The sequence below is a fragment of the Coffea arabica genome, chromosome 9e (genome assembly GCF_036785885.1).
Source record: "Coffea arabica cultivar ET-39 chromosome 9e, Coffea Arabica ET-39 HiFi, whole genome shotgun sequence".
Classification (NCBI taxonomy): Eukaryota; Viridiplantae; Streptophyta; class Magnoliopsida; order Gentianales; family Rubiaceae; genus Coffea; species Coffea arabica.
Window position 1 is genome coordinate 37,297,188 of NC_092327.1, and position 17,289 is coordinate 37,314,476.

The window sequence follows — 17,289 nt, forward strand, 5'->3', positions numbered from 1 at the left end:
GTTTATTGCTTTTACAATTCTACAAACTCTTCACTTCTTTTTTTGTGGCGTGTCATTTTCAATCTTAAAAATCACGAAACTCAGTAATATAAGAGTACAATAATTTTTAATAGTATCGTACATTCCATAAAATCATGAGGAAAAAACAAAGGGAGGAAATTGAATTGGTTATATCCAGAGTTGGTTGATGACGGATGACATATGGGGCTATGTTTGCAGGCTAAATGGCTGCTGTGGTGTCCTTGAAAACTTCCAAGCCACTTCTCTTCCAATCGAAGCTCCTCTGCTTCTCCCTCTTCTATTTCTTCTCCTCTCTATTCTTGGCTCTCTACACCACTCTCTCCAATACCAAATGCCTCTTCAGATCATCCCCATTTGATCCCATTCAGTATTCTCTCTTCTCTTACCCTTCTTCTTATGGAGAACACAAGTATGCCATTCCAACCCTTCGTTCTTCATGCGATTCCCCTGTTTATTTCTCAGGTACATATGCATGTCTCGATCAACTTTTGCGTGAGAGGATTCTCATTCATCTTGATTCTTGATCCGATTATGGTTGTTTATTTGATAAAGGGTTTTTGTTTCTGTATCCAGATTATTCTGCTGTTTCCCAAGAAATACAAGATTTATGTAGGAATTCAACCGCATTAGGATCCCGGACTCTGAATTATATGCAGAGGAATGCTCAGACTTTTGGTGGCAAATTCAGCACTCAGAAAAGATTTTCCTTTTTTGATCATCCCGGGGATGGAGCTAAAATCCCTTGTGGATTCTTTCAAGGAATCCCAATTACATTTCACGGTTAGTGTTAGTACACAGAAAAACATCCACTTGATTAAGTTTCCTCAAAAAAAAGTTGTAATTTCTAGGAAATCTTTATGGCTGCTTACAGGCACTGATTCTACTATTTTTTGGGTACTTTTGTTGAATTCATTCTCAGATCGAGCGATCATGGACAGATGTGACAGAGTTGTGGTGGTGTCAGCCATATTTGGCGACCACGACAAAATTAGGCAGCCAAGGGGACTAGGGGCAAAGACACTGGATTCTGTATGTTTTTTCATGTTTGTAGATGCAGTGACCCTTGACAGGCTCGATTACCACAATCTGATTTCAAGAAAAGTCAAGGAACCTAAAGTTGGCGTGTGGAGGATTGTGAAGGTAGCAAGCGAGGAGTTATATGAAAGTGCAGCAATGAATGGAGTGATTTTCAAGTACTTGGTTCACAGGCTTTTTCCCAACTCAAAATATAGTATCTGGATCGATGCAAAGTTACAACTTGTGATTGATCCGCTGTTGTTAGTTCATTCACTTGTAATTCAGGAGGATGCTGATATGGCGATCTCAAAGCATCCATTCTTTCTTCACACAATGGAGGAAGCCATGGCAACTGCAAGGTGGAAGAAATGGTGGGATGTTGATGGATTGAAGTCACAAATGGAGACGTATTGTGAGAATGGCTTGGAACCATGGTCCCCAAACAAGCCTTATCCCTCAGGTACTCAACACTTCCTCTTGCCTGCTCATTGACAACCCCCAAACACCACCCCCCCAACACCCCAAACAAAAAAACTTTTTCACAATGGAGAAAGGAATAATGGCCCCCATTTGCAGTCCATATTGACGGTTGAGCCTGTAGTAGCTTGCAAGCAATCGTGTCTCAAACAAATTTGACAAAACGTACACAGCAAAAAAGACAGGAATTTAAGTTTGATGACAACCTTGCGGACAGAGATTAGCTATATTAATATTTGTTCCTTTAAGTTAATGAGCTGTACTCCATTGAGAAATGTATTAGGGATGCACAATAGATCAGCTGCATGCCTCTTTTGATTTTTCAACCCTCTTAAGAGCAGGCCCTAAATCATGATTATAGTTTGGAAACGTAATATGGACGCAGACATTATTGAAGTATCCTTCGGAAGCATTTTTCTTTTGGATTGATGATGTTATAGTAATAAACTTTTGCATGTCATCTTTAAGCAAGTCAGCTTCTTGTAGGGTAATCTTTATGTGGATTCCATTCTTTTTTTAATGACGATTCTTGTCTAGAGGTCTGGCTACATGTGAATTCTTGGCTCAACTTGTCAAGTAGGTATTTTTTATGACCTTATTTTTAGAGAAGATTCTTGGAGTTAGTAAGCCTAAATCGCCATTGTTGTTGGATGCTGAAAACAAATCAAGCACTTGCCTTGCATTTTAGCCTCGATGGCAGAGAACCAATCATCTGAACCTTTTCTTCCTTTTTTAAGGAGGGGAAGAATAATATAATTAAGGAATACATGTGAGCTCATGTGTCAACTCGCCAGTGGATACATTCTATGACTTTGGGTTATATTATAGAGAAGATTGATGTTAGGTTGAAGTGGCTTCAGTTGTTTGGTGATGAAAACAAGCCAAACACTTGCACTGCATTCTTGGCTCGATGGTTGAGAACCAAAAATTCCCTCTCTTTTAAGGAGGGGAAGAATAATATGTCGAATGCACGTGAGTTCTTTTACCTCATCTGGCCAGTGGACATGTATTTTTCTATGACCTTCCTTACAGGGAAGATTAATGTTAGGTAGAAATGGCTTCAGTTGTTGGATGATAAAAACTCTATTATCCGAAACAAGAACAATAGGGGGAATACATGTGAGTTCTTGGGTCAACAGCCATATGGATTGTAGACTAGGGTTTCTATTTTTTTTAGGGCACCGATAACATTTCTATAACCTAATTTATCTTAATTTAGAAGGAGAAGAGTCAAAAGAATCTATATATAAGTATAAGAATCTGAGTAGATCAAAGGGGTGTTCTGACACCTCATTTGAATTTTTTTCATTGCAAATGGGGTTCGAACCTGATCTACTGCCCAAAGAGAATTTAGTCCTTTTTTATTGGCTTTAAGCCAAGGCTTAGTGGTTTGCTTTTCAACTACTTTCTAGCTGTTCAACTAGTCAGGGAAAACCAATAAAATTGTTCATTTTTTGTCTTTTGCAGATGTGCCAGACACTGCTCTAATTATAAGAAAGCATAGTATGGCTACAAACTTGTTCTCGTGCCTTGTATTCAATGAATTGGAGGCATTCAATCCAAGGGACCAATTGGCATTTGCATATGTTAGAGATCACATGAATCCGAAATTGAAGATGAACATGTTTGATGTTGAAGTTTTTGAACAGGTGGCTATTGAGTATAGGCACAACCTTAAACAAGGAGGGCCCTCTGTGGCCAAGGGACCCAAGATCAACAGAGCTAGTTTTGACTTGTTTGTAAATAAAACTTGTAGCAAGTGTGAGCAATATCTCTTGAAAATGTGGGGTGAGTCCCATGATTGATTTGTTGTCGATCAGACTTTTTTTCTTTTTTTCATTTATACAGAACAGATTGTGAATGAAAAAGTAGAAAGGAAAAGCTGGCACATCAGAAACAGGCAGCAGCGAATGTTCAGGCAGAAAGATGAGCCAATCATGTGAATTCAGCTTTATAGAAACATTATCTGAAATCTGAAGTTCCTGCAGCGGATTGGGCCGACACAGCTCAGAATTTAAGGATCTAAGACTGGAACTGTTACCAGGATCTAGGACTTTTACCAGTGAAACCGTCCGAATCTATTTCGTGCATTTGAACAAAATGTAAATGTATTTGTTCAGAATGTAAATCAACTTGATTACTGTATAAATTGAATTTATTTTTATTAAGGCATGCCCAAACCATCAGCCTTAGGCTTTGGTGCGATGGGAGGCAAGGGTTCGAACCTTGTCTTCCACCAATTTGCCACAATTATGGTTTTTTAAAAAATCCAGACGGATGCGTGGTGCATCTATCTGGTCCAATGGTGGTTCTGTCCGCATCGATCCCCAATAGGTTCAATTGGATCTTCCTGTAGTTAGATTAAAATACAGTAGGAGTAGGAGTAGGAGTAGGAGTCTAGAGTAGGAGTAGGGGTAGCGATAATTGATTGACAAAAATAAAATAAAATAAAAAATTAAGGCCTGCCGAAAATTCAGAATTTAACAGCCCTGCTGCTTTTGGGCTGATTCCCAAAATGATTCAGTGGCAGTAGGGTCCTCCAAAGCTGTTCCATTCTATCCATAGGAAACATCTAAATGCCTCTCTCTGGTCTACCACTTTTTTTTTTTTTTTTTTTTTTTGTACTTTTTAGAGTAGTACAAGAAAAGGCTTGGATCATTACGTGACAAATACAAAATTTTGACACAAGTGAATGCCTCCCAGGTAAGAATAGAATCGGACTATTACATTTTTGTGAATTTTCATTGTGATTTGGGTCTGCAAGAGCTTGAAGTTTTGTGACAAGTAAGAAGCTACTAATTCCATAACCATCAGTTAATTTTATAGCCTTGTGATAAATTATTGAATTGTTAAGGATTAATTAACATACGGGCACTTTGTGAATGGATTATAGCACTATTAGCGCATGTACTGTGTGCCCAAATGATGCAAAAATAATTAAGTATGTTTGGACTAGCCAATTTTTTTTAAAAAAATTTTGTTTGTATCACAATTACAATTGTTATTTATCTTTATATTTTTTCAATAACTTTTTTATCCAACATATATCACATCACAAAAGTTGTTACAGTTATTATTTCAAATAATACTGCAAATAATCTCCTATCCAAACACACTTATAGATTGTGCAGTAGTTATAACATGAAATTTACTTCACCGGATCATTGACTAGTAATGTAATGGATTTTTCACCTTTTACCACAGTTTGTTTCTAATTCATGTTTGGTTATTCTTTTTTAAAAAAAAAAAAAAATTAGATGAAAGAAAGTAAGTGCAATTTCCTAAAAAGTGGAACGTTTTCTATTGTATGAAAAAAAATGCTACAAGAGAAATACCTAATCTTAAACATGTATATATTGTATGAATTTTTCCTCGAGAGTATAATTAAAAGTTCAACTATAGAAGATATGAGTTCGACAAAGTCAAAACATGTAAATTTGTGCATGAAAAATACCAATATATCTAGAATCGCATATGGAAAGATACCAATTTGAGACATTATGCTACACTTCAAGCAACTTTAACTCCCTTCTTGTACAAGACATTTGACTAATGATAATTCTACTATGTATAAAATTGTTAAAAATGTCAATTTGATGATTCAAGATTATGTAATTTATCACAAAACGAGGTATAATAATGGAATTATGAACGTATATTATGCTGTTTGCATGATTAGTTGAAAACTATGAACATTTTTAGAGTATTTATACAATGTATGTTATACGAAACATTTTTTTTAATATCAAACATGTAATATACTAATATATTACGAATTACATTGAGCTAGTTTATAATGTGTGATATGTACAAGCTACAAACCTCACAGGCTAGAGAGACATTCAATCGAAACTCTATCAAACACTGTTCAGGGAAATGATATTTACACAACTTTTCCGATTTCCAGGCCTCAATTCCATGAATCCTCTCGGGAATGTGAAAGGAGAGCCGAGGCATTAAAGCTTCATAATTGGTCCCTGTACTTGAGCAATATTCATCAGTCAATTTTGTTGGTTAACAATGAAGGGTCAGTCCCTCTTCAGCTAACAAACATTGATGATAAAATCAATAGTGAAATGAATAAAGAATGCCACTTCGTTTCCAGCAGCAGCAGTTCAATTCCTAGAAGCATACATGAATCTTATTTAGCTATAAATTAGTAGGAGTAGATCCCAGGATACCATTATCTCATCAATCATCTAAAAGTGCAAAAACAATCCTTCTGTTTTCCTCAATCTATTTTTACCATAGATAGAAGCATAATCACGCAAAGAAAATCACCAGACATGGGTTCTTCAAATAAACGAAAGAGCAGAACAGTAGTTACAGAGTCGTCTATGGTTGAAGGAAGCAGCTTTGCTCTTGTTCCAGTTCATGAACTAGACCCACAAGCGGTGGCAGTCAATGCACCACCAATTGTGTCATCATACAATGACCGAATTCGGCCATTATTGGACTGTATTGACAAGCTAAGAAGCCTTAAAATCATGCAAGAAGGAATCCAACTCCCAACTATTGTTGTTGTTGGGGACCAGTCTTCAGGGAAGTCCAGTGTCCTAGAGTCATTGGCAGGCATTAGTCTTCCCAGAGGGCAAGGTATTTGCACCAGGGTTCCGCTGATCATGAGGCTCCAGAGTCATCCTAATCCACGGCCAGAGCTGTTTTTAGAGTTCGATGGAAAGGTTATGTCAGCTAACGAGGAGAATGTTGCTGATGTCATTAGTCTTGCAACTGATGAAATTGCTGGCCGAAGCAAGGGAATTTCCAACATTCCTTTAACGTTGACTGTTAAAAAGAATGGTGTCCCTGATTTAACAATGGTTGATTTGCCCGGCATCACAAGAGTTCCAGTTCATGGTCAGCCTGAAGATATCTATGAGCAGATATCAGCAATAATCATGGAGTATATCAAACCGGAAGAAAGCATAATCTTGAACGTTTTATCAGCGACGGTTGATTTTACTACTTGCGAATCAATTCGTATGTCCCAACGAGTTGACAAAACCGGGGAAAGGACCCTAGCCGTAGTTACAAAAACTGACAAATCCCCTGAAGGCCTGCTTGAAAAGGTTACAGCAGACGATGTGAACATTGGGCTTGGGTACGTTTGCGTTAGAAATCGTATTGGAAACGAATCTTACGAGGAAGCACGAGCTGAAGAAGCTATGCTTTTTCAAACACATCCTTTGCTATCTATGATCAGTGAATCTATGGTTGGCATTCCTGTATTAGCTGAGAAATTGGTGCACATTCAGGCAACCATAATTTCAAAATGCTTGCCGGATATCATCAGGAAGATCAATGAAAAACTCGGTGCAAATGTGGCAGAGATGAACAAGTTGCCACAGAATTTGACCTCCATTGCGGAAGCTATGACAGCTTTTATGCGCATTTTATCTTTAGCCAAAGATTCTTTGCGGAAAATTTTTCTGAGGGGGGAGTTTGACGAGTACCCTGGTGAGAAACATATGCATAGCACCGCAAGGTTGGCTGAGATGCTGAGCATCTACTCTGATGAATTACAATCTAAATGTAGTGAAAATTATTCAAATCAAAAGTTCTTATCGGATGAAATCAGCATATTGGAGGAAGCAAAAGGAATTGGATTGCCGAATTTCCTTCCACGAACAGCTTTTCTTGCCTTTTTGCAGATGAAGGTCAAGCTTATATCTGCAACCCCATTTGGGTTTGTCAATAAAATCTGGAGCTATGTTGAAACAGTGCTAATCCCAGTGCTGATGAAGCATTGCGAAAACTACCCGCAGCTCCAGTCCTCGATTAGAAGGGCTACACAGAATCTGGTTGCAACGAAGAAAGAACAATCAGTTGAGTGGGTCAGGGAGATCATAGAAATGGAGAAACTGACTGACTACACATGCAACCCCGAGTACGTGGCTACTTGGAATAATCTGATGGCAAAACATGAGCCGTTCATGGAAATAATGAACGATCATTCAAAGCCTACGATTATAACCATCGACGGATTTGGAGATATTGAAGTGGGACATCTGCGCAATCACGCTGCAGCTCTTGTACAACAAGCTTTTGATTTGAAAATGAGAATGACTGCTTACTGGAAACTCGTGTTGAGGAGGCTGGTAGATTGCATGGCTCTGCATCTACTGTTTAGCATTCAAAATCTGGTTAGCAAGGAAATGGAAGCAGAAATTATCGATGAGCTAATGGGAGCTGATGGTGGTGGGATGCAGCGGCTTTTAGAGGAATCTCCTATGATTGCCGATAAAAGGAGTAGGTTGAATCGAAGCATGATGCTGCTGAAGGATTCCAAGGAGGTGGTGGCTTCAATCATGGACGGGGTTTCTGCACTAAAATTCTGACCCGGGCTTTCTGTTTTTGCTTGTTTTTAAGATGCTAGTATCAATCATTTCTATTAGGTATTCATGTTTATGAATTCAGCTCTATTGGATCTACATTACTTGTTTTGCATGTTCCTTTTATTTCTTTTAATGTCCTTTGAATTATGTGTATTAATTTCTGTTTCTGGAGCTTATTGAACAGAGGGCTATATGGACAAATGTGAATTTATATGTGATTAATATGAATGTATCTAAATTACATAAATTTGAGACATTATTCTACACTAACAGCAATTTTGGCTTTCTTCTAGTACATGACATCAGATTAATTATAGTTCTATAATCTTTCTTGAATTATTTGAATAAATATGTAGGAATAATGATGGGACCTGCTATTATTTTGTATATGAATTGTTAGTTATGTCATTTTGAGAATACAAAATTATATAATTTTTGGCCATAAAACAAAGTATAATAATGAAAAAGATTATTATGTGGTTTTTATGATTACCATATCCATCCACCCTTTTACTTTAATTTTCATTGCATGTCAATATCAAATAGGGTTATGTGAATGTTATCTTCCTTTGTTAATTCCCTATTCCTTACAATCCCTCAATTTTTTTTTTCATTTTATTAGGTATTTTTTGTAATGTCCTAAATCAAGCTTAAACCATATGTATGTATATGTGTTTTAAGATGCTTGCATGAATTGCTGTATTTTATTTAGTAGCATGCATGAATCGTCTATTTAGCTTTTTTTTTTTTTTTTTTTTTAGTACATCCTGAATAAATTAGCATCCTGAAAATCTAATTGAGATTCGAGAAGAGGAAGGGCCAGTCAGTTGAGTGGGCAATGGAAGATATAGAAATGGAGAAACTTTCTGACTATACTTGTAATTCTGAGTATCTGACTGCCTGGAATAGTCTGAGGGCAAGTCAGGAACAGTTTATGGCGATCATCAATGACCCATCCCGGTCTTCAAGCATGACGATTGATGGATTGGGAAGCATTGAAATTGGGCACCTGCGAAAGCATCAGCTTTTTGTGCAACAGGCTTCTGATTTGAAAATGAGATGATTGCATACTGGAAAATTGTACTGAAGAGACTGGTAGATGGCATGGCCCTCCATATATTGTTTAGTGTTAACAATCTAGCTAACAAGGACCTGGAATCTGAAATTGTCAACGAGTTAATGGGTGCTAATCGCGGTGGCATTAAGAAGATGTTGGAGGAGTCTCCCATGGTTGCCGAAAGGCGCGAGAGATTAACTAGAAGCAACAAGCTGCTGAAGGAGTCTAAAGAGATTGTGGCTGCAATAATAGACAGGGTTACTGGTTATGCTGAGTGAATAGCTCTGTTTACATTTTTTTTTTTTCGAGTTATGGCCATGAATGTTGTCTTTTTATTGTAGGGACTGCAGAGGTGACTGAGGAGGAACCTGTTTTTTTTTTCTTCCTTTCTGAATTTCTGACTGGAGATCTCTCTTTTTTTTTTTTTTTTGGGGTCAATTTGTTATGCTATGTGAAGTTATGCATTGGAGATTTTGGCTGGATGTACAATTTATCAAGGACTTCAGTTTAGGTGTTATCTTTTGTGGTAGGAAAATGAAGTATTGTAAAGCAGATCAAATCAGTTAACTACAATTGCTGAAGGGAAACAGATCAAGTCTTCCGCTGCTTTGCTTTGTTTGCTTCAGGGAACTCGATGGGTCTCAAAATGGTGGAATGAGAGTGTTGTTTACATTGGTGGGGAGTTCGCATATCTCATTTTAACAGCTTATGCAAGAAAGTATGAAAATGTCCTGTACAAGCACAACTACAACAGAGAGAGTAATCCAACAAGAAATTGGAGGAGCTAGGCTAGTCCACCACTCGAGCTCAACTTGAGTAAAACTATTTGAACTCGAGCTCATTGAGTTCTTCAAAATTGAACTCTAACTCGAGGTCGAGCTAGATCAAATCGAGTTTTCAAGTTCAATTTTTTAGTAAATTTCATAATTTTATAATAAATAATTAAAAATTATATTATAAATATGCTACTAGATAAAGCTTGACGACTATTCAAGTTTTGATTTTTTTTTTTACTCGAACTCAATTCTATTACCTTATCAAGTAGTTTGAACTATTTCAATGCCAAACTCGATTCAACCCTTCGACAGAGCTACACGCGATAGTTTGATTAATTTACACCTCTAGGAAAGGAATGGGTTGGGTGGTATGGAGGAAAGAAGTGTAAGTGAGAGATTCCTAAATTTGAGATCTCCAACTTACACCCAAAAAAAAAAAAAAGCGTTAAAAGCAATCATTTTTCCACTATTGATTGATGGAAATTAGATACAAGAGTTATTTATCTAATACATTGAGGGAACATAAAAAGAATGGGTATTGGAGAGTAGCCCAGCCCACATGTTCGGATGAATTTTCTTTCTTTTTGAGTAAGAATTCATTTTCTTATTCGCATTGTTGCATTTTATAAAGTTATGTATTCGATATTATGGTTGGATTTTCTTTTCTTTCTTTGGTATGGATTAATTTTCTTCGTCACTGTCAATGACAGAGTCAATGGAAGGTTGAGGGGAGCCATGGCTCCCCACCCAAGTTTTGAAAGTTTTAATTGATAGTGTGTAAATATATGTGTAAAATAAAGTTGGCCTCCCTAATTTTTTACAATTTTAATTTATATTATGAAAGTTTATACATATAGCCACCTTTGAATTAATTTTTCTAAAAAAATATTTATTTATTTTATTGTGCTAATTATTTAACTTTCAAAAAATTAAATATATAATTTGATGATCCATAGTAAATTAATCGAATTTGATATATTATAATAGAAAGACTCACTTCATAATTATCAATGGACTAAAACAAAAGTAATTACTTTAATGGCCTATATATAAATATACAACTTAACCCAATTGATAAAAGATTTAAAATCATTGATCTGTTCTTTTGTTGACCCCTATACAAATATACAAATAATTACTTCAAGACTTGGTGAAGACAAGAAAATTAGTGATCTATCATCTTGTCAATAAATTGATTAGTTTTGTTCTCACTCTTCCTATATTAATTGCAACTACAAAATGGGCGTTTTCAATTATGAAAATAATCAAGACAAAGTTTAGAAACAAGATGGAAATAATTTCTTAAATGATTGTCTAACTGTGTAGATAGAAAAGGAAGTTACTGAAAATTTAGCACTGATTCAATCATAGATGAATTTGGATTTATGAAAGAGCGTAAAGTTCAATTTACTTTTAAGAAAAGATGTTGAAATTTTAAGGTATGTTAACATAATTTTTATTTTTATTTTTAATTGAAAATAGTTATATTTGTATTGCAAGTTTTATATATATGTGTATGTGTGTGTGCGCGCGTGCTCGCACAAGTGGCATATTGGAGTATCTTATTATAATGTGCAACTTGGGTGTTTTGTAATGTTATAAGATATTTAAATAAAGGTTATTTCTTGTCTTAATTTTCATTATGATTGTGCTGCATATTTATGAAATAGACATACCTTTATAATTAAAGTTAATATTTGATTAGATGACATATATTTGAATAGATGGAAATTATTTTGAACATAACATATTAAGATAATTTTGTTAGGAAAACTTTTGACCCCTCATAGAAGAAAAAATCCAAGCTCTGGTCATTGTCACAATATGAGGATTTATGCTTCTCTTTTATTCCCACTTCTACCCTATGATAACAACTCTTTTTTTTTTTTTTGACAAACGGTAATATTTTTATAGATATTAACACTTGATAATACAAGCGCTAATTACAAAAAGGGGTAACTACCCCCATATCTTTCCTAGCTAAAGCTGAAAGCCAAGTTGGGAATGTACCTTCCCATTCAAAACTTCTAGTTGCCTTGACTGCGAATTGAGCCAATTCATGGCTACAACTATTAGCAGTTCTGGGAACAAAAGAGAAAGTGCAACTTTCAAATCTTTTCTTCAGGACATCAATGTCATCCAGGAGTGTTTGGAGTCTACATTCCTGAACATTGTCCGTATTGATGAGGCTCACAACATACTTGCAGTCAGATTGGACTTCTATGTTTGTCCATCTTGCACCTTGAGCCATTTCCAGCGCACCTCTGATTGCTCGAGTTTCCTCTGTGGCTGCTTCCCCTTTCCTCCTCTCAGTAATTCCTTTCGCTTTCACTATCACCCCGCACCAGTTCCTTGCAATGATCCCCAATCCTGATCTGACCATTTTAGCTGAAATTGCTGCGTCCGTGTTGATCATCATTGTTCCTTCCTTAGGAGGCTCCTATCGCTGCTGGACCTGTCTTTCCATTTCTAGATTTGAATTTGTTCTTGTGTCTGATTCATACACTGCCTCATACTCGATCCATTCCTGCTGTGCCTTGTCTATTATTACTTTTGCATCCACTAACTCACTCTGGAATGCTAACTTGTTTCTAGCTTTCCAGATTTGCCATAAGAGGTTCACCGTAAGCTTGATTCTATCTGCTCCTTGTGTCTCCTTTGTTGATTGCGTCACAGCTTCCCACCATCTCCACAAGTTACCTTGTAGTGCAACGAAGCCCTCCCACCTTACAGGAGCTAACTTCCATGTCACTTTAGCTTTTGGGCAGAAGAAGAAAATGTGCTCAATGGTTTCCGTTTCCTTCCCACAGCAGTGACATATCTTGTTACTGATTCCAAATCTCTTGTACAGAGCTTTATTTGTGGCCATTCCATTTTGCAGACATCTCCATAAAAAATGTTTCAGTTTCATCTTAACGTTTAGGCTCCACAATCTTTTCCATACTGTGTGCTTTCTAATTTCCCAGCTGGTTTCCGGATCAGATGCAAGTCTTCGATTCATCATTTCACTTTGCTCCTTTGCAACAACATATCCAGTCTTTACAGTGTAAATCCCAAACTTGCTATAATTCCAAAACAATCTGTCTTTTCTATCATATAAACTAAGGGGGATATTAGTAATATGATCCACATCAACAACATTAAACCAGTGCTTCAAGAGATCATTCTTCCACTTTCCTCCCTCTATTAGCTCGTGGACAAACTCGAGCTGACATCCTATTGATTTAACCGTTGTTACTCTTCCATCACCCAAGCCAGGTATTCATCTATCATGCCAAATCTTCGATGCCAAATCTTCATTGACCTTCCATCTCCCACTCTCTTCCATAGCCCCTGTTGAAGTAGTTCTCCCCCCTTATGCATACTTTTCCAGTACCAAGAAGCATTGTTAGGTGGTTGTTGTCCTAACCAGTCATCCTATACTTAACCTTCAGGACTTTGCTTACTAACAAATTTGGATTGGTAACAATTCTCCAAATTTGTTTTGCAAGCAGAGCCATATTGGAGGCTTCCAGGTCTCTAAAACCCGTCCCCCCCTTTCCCTTTGACCTCTAAAAGTTTACTCCACCTAACACAATGTACTTTTTTTTCAGATTCCCCACCACCCCACCAGTACCTTGCGATTCTAGCACTAATGGCTTTGCACAAACTTTTGGGTATTTTAAAGCAGGACATAATGTATGTAGGCATAGCCATAATGACTGATTTGATCAAAACCTCTTTACCCCATTGGCTAAGCAACTTTTGTTTCCATCCTTGAAGCTTACTACTAATGTTACTCAACAAATACCAAAAAACCTGGTTTTTAGCTCTCCTAATGGTCATCGGAAGACCTAGATATTTACCACTATGAGCTTCCCTCATATTGTCCAACACCTCACTAATTTCCCCTCTAAGCATCATGGGAGTATTTCTAGTAAAAAATATGGCAGCTTTGTCAAAATTTACCACCTATCCAGTTGCTTGACCGTAAAGCTGAATTATCTCATTGATCTTCTGAGCTTCTTGTTTGCTAGCTTTACAACACAAGAGGGAGTCATCTGCAAAAAATAAATGAGACACCATGGGGCTGTCTTTGCAGATTTTTATACCAGTTAGATGCTTATTATCCACAGCTTTCTTGAGTAAATTTGAGAGCCCTTCAGTACATATGATAATGATAAACAAATAAGGAGATAGAGGATCTCCTTGTCTAATCCCTCTGGAAGGTTTGACACATCCCACCTTTTGTCCATTCAAATTAAAGAAGTAAGAAACAGTGGAAATACAAGTCATGATCCATTGAACAAAAGTAGGACAAAAACCCATGTGCATCATAATTCTACCAAGAAATTTCCACTTCACTCTATCATAAGCTTTAGACATATCAAGCTTAATGGTCATGAAGCCTACTTTACCAGATCTCTTGCTTTTCAGAAAATGTAAAAGTTCATGAGCAATGATAACATTGTCAAGAATTTGTCTGCCTAGAACAAAAGCAGATTGAGATGGACTAATGCAGTGCTTAAGAACTTTTTTTCAGTCTATTAACCAACAGCTTGGAAATGGTTTTGTACAAAACATTGCATAGACTAATAGGTCTGAAATTAGTTAGCATCACAGGGTTATCAACCTTGGGGATTAGGGAAATGATGGTCTCATTAATAGACTTAAGGAGATTGCCCATATGAAAAAAGCTAGTAATGGCATTGACAATATCATCTTTGATTATGTTCCAGTATGTTTGAAAAAAACACGGGGACATACCATCAACCCCAGAAAATTTGTTAGGAAACATAGAGAAAATGGCTTGTTTGATCTCCAACTCATCCACAGGTTTAATCAACTGTGCGTTCATGAGATTGGAAATAGTGCGCGGTATGCCTTGTAGCACTTCATCAAATTCTATTGGGTTATTGGAGGTGAAGAGCTCCTTATAGTGTGTACACAATTCGTCCTCAATTTCCTGGTCACTCCTACACCACTCCCCATCAGTTTTCTGGAGGATGCTGATCCTGTTTCGTTTCCTTTTAGCCATGACACTTTGGTGAAAGTAAGCAGTGTTTTTGTCCCCCTCCTTGAGCCATCTACTTCTTGATTTCTGACTCCAATATAGCTCCTCGTCCTTATAGGCTTTGCTTAACTGAAGCTTTAAAGTTGTAATGACTCCCTTATTGCACCGCTCATCTGCCTCTCTTGTTACCTTCAGTTGCTCCTTTATCTCCTGGATTTTTGCCTTTGCATTACCTTTGGCTGTCCTGTTCCAATCGATCAATGCTAATCTGCACTCCTTAATTCTTCTCACTACTTTAAACATTCTGGATCCATGTTGTTCTCTCCCCCAAGCTGTTTTAATTACCATTTCAGATGCTTTGTCTTTTGCTCATCTTTGGTCGAAGAAAAACCTTCTTTTACCTCTCCTTTGTTGCGGGTTCGTGTCCACCATAAGGAGGCAGTAATCAGATGCCTCTTTTCAATATGCTCACAAGTCACATTTTCATATAACTGCATCCATCCAACACTCCCTAAACATCTGTCCAACCTCTCCTTTACCTCCCCCTCCTCGTCCCATGTATTACTCCATGTCCAAGGGACCCCTACAAACCCTATATCCACCAGCTCCTTCCTAAAAATAAAGTTATTAAAGTCCCTAAAGCTACCCTCGAATCTTTCTCTCCCTCCCCATTTCTCTCCATTAGAGCAAATATCATTAAAATCACCCATAACAGCCTATTTCTCACCCCATTCCCTCTTTTTTTCCTCTATTGTTTTCCATTGATGTTTCCTAACTCTATCCTCCATACTTGCATAAATTCCTACCAGCCACTAGTCATCATTTGTTTCCTTATCTACTACCCTCGCTGCAATGTACCAGTCAAACCTTGTACATCCAGCAGTACCACATCCTCCTTCCAAAACAAAGCTAACCCCCCAACTCTACCCTTAGGATTCACAACAAAGCTATTCTTAAAATTAACTCTTTTTTGAACTTGTTTCATATATCTTTCCTGGTTTTTTGTTTCACACAAAAACATGATATTAGGAGAGAGTAGGTGAAGTACCTCCTTCAGTTGGGGAATTGTCAAAGGGTCTCCTGTACCTCGACAATTCCACACCGCCACCTTCATTGTGTTAGTGGAGGCATTGCGGGGCTAGCCTCCAATTCCCCTCCCTGTTGGGCAGCATTTTCGTCCCTTTTTACCAGCTTGTGTTTTGAGCCTTCTTCAAAGTCCTCCTCCATGAGGTCCAGCTTTTGTTTATCATCCTGCATTTTCCTTTTTTCTCCAAACTTGCTCACTATCCCACTACCTGTTATGTCTCTTAAAGGTACTTTTTTATTCCGCAAACTCCTCCTCCATTTTCCCCCATTGTTTGCTTTCATTAACTGGTGATCGGCACCCATTCTTTCCAGTTTCAGCAGCATGAATTATCATACCCCCTTTTTCAATTTTGTCCTTCACCTCCTTCTCTAGAGAAACCTCGACCACCATGTCCACTGCACTATGATCGTCCTTCCTGTTCTTACTTGTCCCCAGGTCCACTATCACCTTACATATTTCTATATTTTTCTTTTCTCTTGACTCTTTCCCCTCTAATTGTTTTCCTTCTATCCCCATCCCCTTTTTCCACTTTTTTTTCTAGCTCATTGTTTTCTCTCAGAATCTCTCTCCATTTCCTCTCAATTACTTCCTTTTTTTGGTCACTATTCTTACCCACCTTATCACTCCCTCTACTACCTGTATCAACCATAACCCCAGAACCTTTCTCCCTAGCTGCTCCAGCCTTAATTCCAGAATCTTTGTTCCCCATAGATACCACCATACCCCTTTATTTTACCTCTATTTCCGTCCCTTTGTAAACTCTCAAGGGAGATGCCATAATGTTCCCTGCTCTCATCCAAGCACCATATTGACCTTCCCGACCAGACTGCCCATCCTTCCTTTCCCCATTACAAGACCTGTCCCCGTGGCCTATTATTCCACAATTATAGCAAAAGTCCGGACATCGCTCATATTTAAACTCCACCCAGGTGTTCACTCCTTCCAGCTTCACCAAGGTTCCTCTCGGGAGGGGTTGTAGTACATCAACCTCTGCCATTATCTTCATATGCCTGCCTTCTTCCCCCCTGGTGGACAAATTACCTCCCTTACTGATCTAAAGAGTTTCCCTAACTTAAAACCCATTGTTCTACACAACCAGTGGACTGGAAGATTCCAGATCTGTACCCATAAGTAAGCATATCTAAAGTAGTGAAGCTTTCTTTCACATCCCATCTCCCATTCTTTTATCACAAGGATCTGATTGTCCAGAATCCACGGCCCTCCCACCAGCACTTTTTCACGGTCATCTTCATTTTCAAACTGGAATTGAAAGAGGTTAGGTCCTAGCTCAGTTACAACCATGTTTCTGGGATACCCCCAAGCATGGTAGGTAAAGTTTTTAACCCCTGTAAAATGTGCCACCTTATCACCTATCACCCTTCCAACTAGGCTCCTACTACATTCTTGCATACCCTCTCTAACATCATCCGAACAGAGATCTACCCCTTCCAGCTCCGTTGTAGAGAGCTTGAATTTGCCGAAAGCACGAGCTAACTCCTCATCCATCTACTAGAAATCCAGCTACT

General features: G+C 37.8%; 5 protein-coding genes across 5 annotated transcripts; 2 read left to right on the forward strand and 3 right to left on the reverse strand.

Moving 5' to 3' along the window:
* The first annotated feature begins 124 nt into the window (after positions 1-124).
* On the forward strand, positions 125-3,683 carry LOC140014797 (alkaline ceramidase TOD1-like). The gene is made up of 4 exons (XM_072066249.1): positions 125-483; positions 595-801; positions 941-1,498; positions 2,983-3,683. Exons 1-4 carry the CDS (start codon positions 225-227, stop codon positions 3,318-3,320), a joined length of 1,362 nt encoding a protein of 453 aa, XP_071922350.1. The 5' UTR covers positions 125-224; the 3' UTR covers positions 3,321-3,683.
* Positions 3,684-5,801: 2,118 nt separating this feature from the next.
* Positions 5,802-7,949, forward strand: LOC140014708 (dynamin-related protein 4C-like). Its single transcript, XM_072065807.1, has one exon. It carries the CDS (start codon positions 5,802-5,804, stop codon positions 7,851-7,853), a length of 2,052 nt encoding a protein of 683 aa, XP_071921908.1. The 3' UTR covers positions 7,854-7,949.
* A 3,673-nt stretch (positions 7,950-11,622) lies between these two features.
* LOC140014709 (uncharacterized) lies at positions 11,623-12,102 on the reverse strand. Its single transcript, XM_072065808.1, has one exon. The coding sequence runs from the start codon at positions 12,100-12,102 to the stop codon at positions 11,623-11,625; it is 480 nt and encodes a 159-aa protein (XP_071921909.1).
* A 21-nt stretch (positions 12,103-12,123) lies between these two features.
* On the reverse strand, positions 12,124-13,069 carry LOC140014710 (uncharacterized). Its single transcript, XM_072065809.1, has 2 exons — positions 12,988-13,069; positions 12,124-12,899 (listed from the first exon to the last, which is right to left on the reverse strand). Exons 1-2 carry the CDS (start codon positions 13,067-13,069, stop codon positions 12,124-12,126), a joined length of 858 nt encoding a protein of 285 aa, XP_071921910.1.
* A 565-nt stretch (positions 13,070-13,634) lies between these two features.
* On the reverse strand, positions 13,635-15,386 carry LOC140014711 (uncharacterized). The gene is made up of 3 exons (XM_072065810.1): positions 15,022-15,386; positions 14,430-14,920; positions 13,635-14,149 (listed from the first exon to the last, which is right to left on the reverse strand). Exons 1-3 carry the CDS (start codon positions 15,384-15,386, stop codon positions 13,635-13,637), a joined length of 1,371 nt encoding a protein of 456 aa, XP_071921911.1.
* Positions 15,387-17,289: the final 1,903 nt, after the last annotated feature.